Source organism: Brachyhypopomus gauderio, unplaced genomic scaffold (genome assembly GCF_052324685.1).
Source record: "Brachyhypopomus gauderio isolate BG-103 unplaced genomic scaffold, BGAUD_0.2 sc62, whole genome shotgun sequence".
NCBI classification, from domain to species: domain Eukaryota; kingdom Metazoa; phylum Chordata; class Actinopteri; order Gymnotiformes; family Hypopomidae; genus Brachyhypopomus; species Brachyhypopomus gauderio.
Window position 1 is genome coordinate 518,033 of NW_027506883.1, and position 3,460 is coordinate 521,492.

At 37.6% G+C, this 3,460-nt stretch overlaps 1 protein-coding gene across 1 annotated transcript; it reads left to right on the plus strand.

Moving 5' to 3' along the window:
- The first annotated feature begins 202 nt into the window (after positions 1-202).
- On the plus strand, positions 203-3,187 carry mcl1b (MCL1 apoptosis regulator, BCL2 family member b). The gene is made up of 3 exons (XM_076988470.1): positions 203-656; positions 958-1,208; positions 1,814-3,187. The coding sequence occupies exons 1-3, from the start codon at positions 326-328 to the stop codon at positions 1,928-1,930; spliced, it is 699 nt and encodes a 232-aa protein (XP_076844585.1). The 5' UTR covers positions 203-325; the 3' UTR covers positions 1,931-3,187.
- Positions 3,188-3,460: the final 273 nt, after the last annotated feature.

Here is a 3,460-nt window from a genome sequence, read left to right on the forward strand (position 1 = left end):
GTCTTTTGTGTCGCTTGCTTTGTTTCGTTACTGACGTCAGTGCTTTTGTTGACAAACAATCTTAACGAGATTTGTCTGGAACATTCCGGTACAAATGGTTCAGTCCGATAATGGTGAGCTATGCCGCCTACGTGCAGTCCTGTAGAAGGCGGACCGAGTGTTTCCGCCCCTTCGATAGGTTATATAATAAAAGTACCGAGCAACACTTCCGCTTCGCATTTGAAGGACTGCAGGGACTATCTTGTTATGTTTTACTCCGGGAAAATGTAACGTCAATATTGTCTTAGTGTTTCAGTGTTTACGGTTAGAACTTAGATTACGGAAAATGGGGGACATGATTAAACTACCGGAGATCTGTTTAGTTAGTACTAGCCCAGGCTGTGCAATGAAACCCAAACTGTCGTTAGGAATCACGTCTGATCAAAAGTGCGTGGGCGGCTCGGTACCGAGCTCACCGGAGTCCGACTGCGAGGGGCTGGCCGCGGGTCCCGGACCCGAGTGCTCCACTCTGGACAAGGACACGCAGACACACATTTACAGGTTGTTTGTCCACTTTACGGGACGCTCACATGACTACAGCCGACAGAGTAAGGTCGTAGTGACGATGGTGCGCGTTGTGGGCGGCCTGGCGGAGAAACATGAAGTTGCTTATAAAGGTAATTTCGATAACTATAATGATTTTGTCATTGTTTTGTGCTTAAGGTGTTCCGGCACGAAAGATGCGGCTTTATTTAAATTATTAATTATTATTAATTAATTATTGTTAATTGTTAGTTATACTTTGTTATTTATGTTTTAACATGATGTACAAACAGGGCCAGCGTATTTCCATCGAAGCCATTATATCCTTGTCTGCTGTGGGCCAACCATATTAATGATAATTTCGTGTCCCCTAGGACATAATTTAAATATATTTGCTGTGTGTGTGAATGACGTGAAAATTTTACTGTTCCTTAGGTTTGATTAGCAAACTGAATTTGGACGAAAGAGGCGATGACATGCACGTAATTACGACAGTAGCAAAGGAGATGTTTAGTGACGGCGTCACCAACTGGGGCCGCATTGCCAGTTTGCTGTCCTTTGGGGCCATGGTGTGCAAATATCACAGCGACAGGGGCCAAGATCACCGTGTGCGTCTGGTGGCAGAAGAAATCTCCTCGTATCTCCTTTCTGACAAAAGGGATTGGCTACTGACAAATAAAGCATGGGTGAGCGGACATTTCTAGCATTATCACATATATATATAATATATCACATATGTAATATAAATCTGAAGAAGATTCGAGGTAAATAACTGTAGTGTACTTGGGTAAGATAAGTAGAGATATAAAAATTGTAGTAATGTACATAAAGTTTTCAGAAAAACGTGAGGTTTTGGACAGAAACGAAACGTCCAAAATGTCCTGTTTGTCTGGAAACTGTAATTTTCTCTCTCTTTCTCTCTCTCTTTCTTTCTCTCTCTCTCTCTCTCTCTCTCTCTCTCTCTCTCTCTATATATATATATATATATATATATATATATATATATATATATATATATATATATATATATATATATATATATATATATATAATCAAACTATATATAAGATATAACCATATGATAGTTTAGCTCGGTGGCATGTCTGTGTACACTTTAAAGGGTTAAACACACTTTTGAGGATATGGCACGCCTGCTTTGACTGAATGTAACCTTCCTGTCATATAAGACTGAGGAAGTACAAGGGCTGAATTAGACTGAATTTCCAGAGGTGTGGTTTTTTTTTTTTTTTTGGTGACGTATGAATAATTTTCACTTATCTTTTCATTTCAGGATGGCTTTGTGGATTTTTTTCACGTTTCCGATCCTGAGTCTAAAATGAGGAATGCTTTAATGACCTTTGTTACTGTGGCAGGAATTGGTGCTGGACTTGCATTTTTAGCAAGATGAGTTCTACTGGACTTCTAAATGACTTGGTATTTGTCTAAAAAAAGAATAAAGCGTGAAGAGTCAACCCAGTGAAGACTGGACTAGATCTCCAAGGAAGTTATTTTGGTTCCTATATTGTGTAGGTAACCGATTCTAAAGTCCCTGGTACTTTTATAATAGAGCCTGGAATTTATTTTTGTATTAAGATGTTCACTGGAAAACTGCTAAAAAAAAAAAACCTTCCAGTTCACAAGACTGCCAGAGCTGATTGATAACTATGAATTGAAATGAAGCTCAAAAAATCATTTATACTAGTTAGGTTTTAGGTTATTAATTTTGTAATATAATTATTTATTCAAGAATGATGTTGGATGTTGACTGCTGTGGAAAGCTCTGATTCCTCACAGGAAAACAAATGACTTGCAGGGCTAATACACAACCAGGAAGACAGACTGAAATAAATTTCTGTTTATACAAACTCTTTGGTGAATATTACCAAGGGCACCAGATTGATGTAACACCTTAGAAACATTTTTACCTTTAGTGTAAGAACCCTATTTAGGAAAGACTCATCTTTCAATAAAATTATTTTTTCCATGAAATTTATCGCTACACTTGTGTTTGATATCTACATTTTTTTCTTCTTCGTTTTGATTTTAGTATTGAGCTCCTCATACCCACTGAAAGTGTTTGGGGTGACATTACTTTAATTATTCACATTAACATTATACTTTGTTACATCAGATGTTGCTGTGGACTGAACACCTATTGTGCAACAATGTATTTCAGTTTTTCTTTGTCATCAATGACTCGGTATAGACTATACAAATTAAAATGGGTAAAATAACAGGCTAAAACTGTAGTGATTCTTCAAAAGCATTCTTATCCTGTTTTCCTCAGGTTGCGAGCTACAAAGAGGTTAGGATAGAGTTGATTAGAGGTCCTTTATCCAATTGATGTTTGTGTTTCTTTGTCACTTGTTGGTTCATGCTCCACCCAAGGGATGTAGAGCTATTATTACTCCCTAGTAAATATACACGGTGGGGCCCTAGGACCCTTGCTACCTGACAAGCCTCCTCTAGTCACTACAGACTGTAACTGTGGGGACAGTGACAGCTTTGCCCCTCACCTGCATACATATGTCGGTGTGCTGTGGCCCTTAAGAGTAAATTTGCCATGGGTTCAAATGTGTTATTACTTTGTTGTTTTATGACCACAAGCTCAAAATACCTCTTTTGACGTAAGGATTAATAAAGGTATTTTAATTGGTTTCTGGTGGCAGGTGTGGAAGATGACTGTGTACCAGGAAATGTAAAGATGGTAAAAAATACACTGCATGTAGTAAAGCCAAATAATATAATTAAAATTAATTTTATTGTTTCTGGAAATGGAGAATTTCAAGTACATGATACAATTTGTGGTTTTCTGCAACCAAAAGACAGCAGTACATGTTAAGGGTCACCTAACATACCATTCAAATAGTATGGCTAACATTAAAAAAAAAATTGTTATAACAAGTGCTTTGTTGCAAATGTCTGTTAAAGACTGTTC

Bases quoted from the DNA above. Each gene is read 5' to 3' on its own strand.
- mcl1b (XM_076988470.1), top strand. From the start codon at position 326: ATGGGGGACATGATTAAACTACCGGAGATCTGTTTAGTTAGTACTAGC. The intron at 657-957 runs GTAATTTCGATA...ACTGTTCCTTAG, and splicing joins ACATGAAGTTGCTTATAAAG to GTTTGATTAGCAAACTGAAT. The intron at 1,209-1,813 runs GTGAGCGGACAT...TTTTCATTTCAG, and splicing joins TACTGACAAATAAAGCATGG to GATGGCTTTGTGGATTTTTT.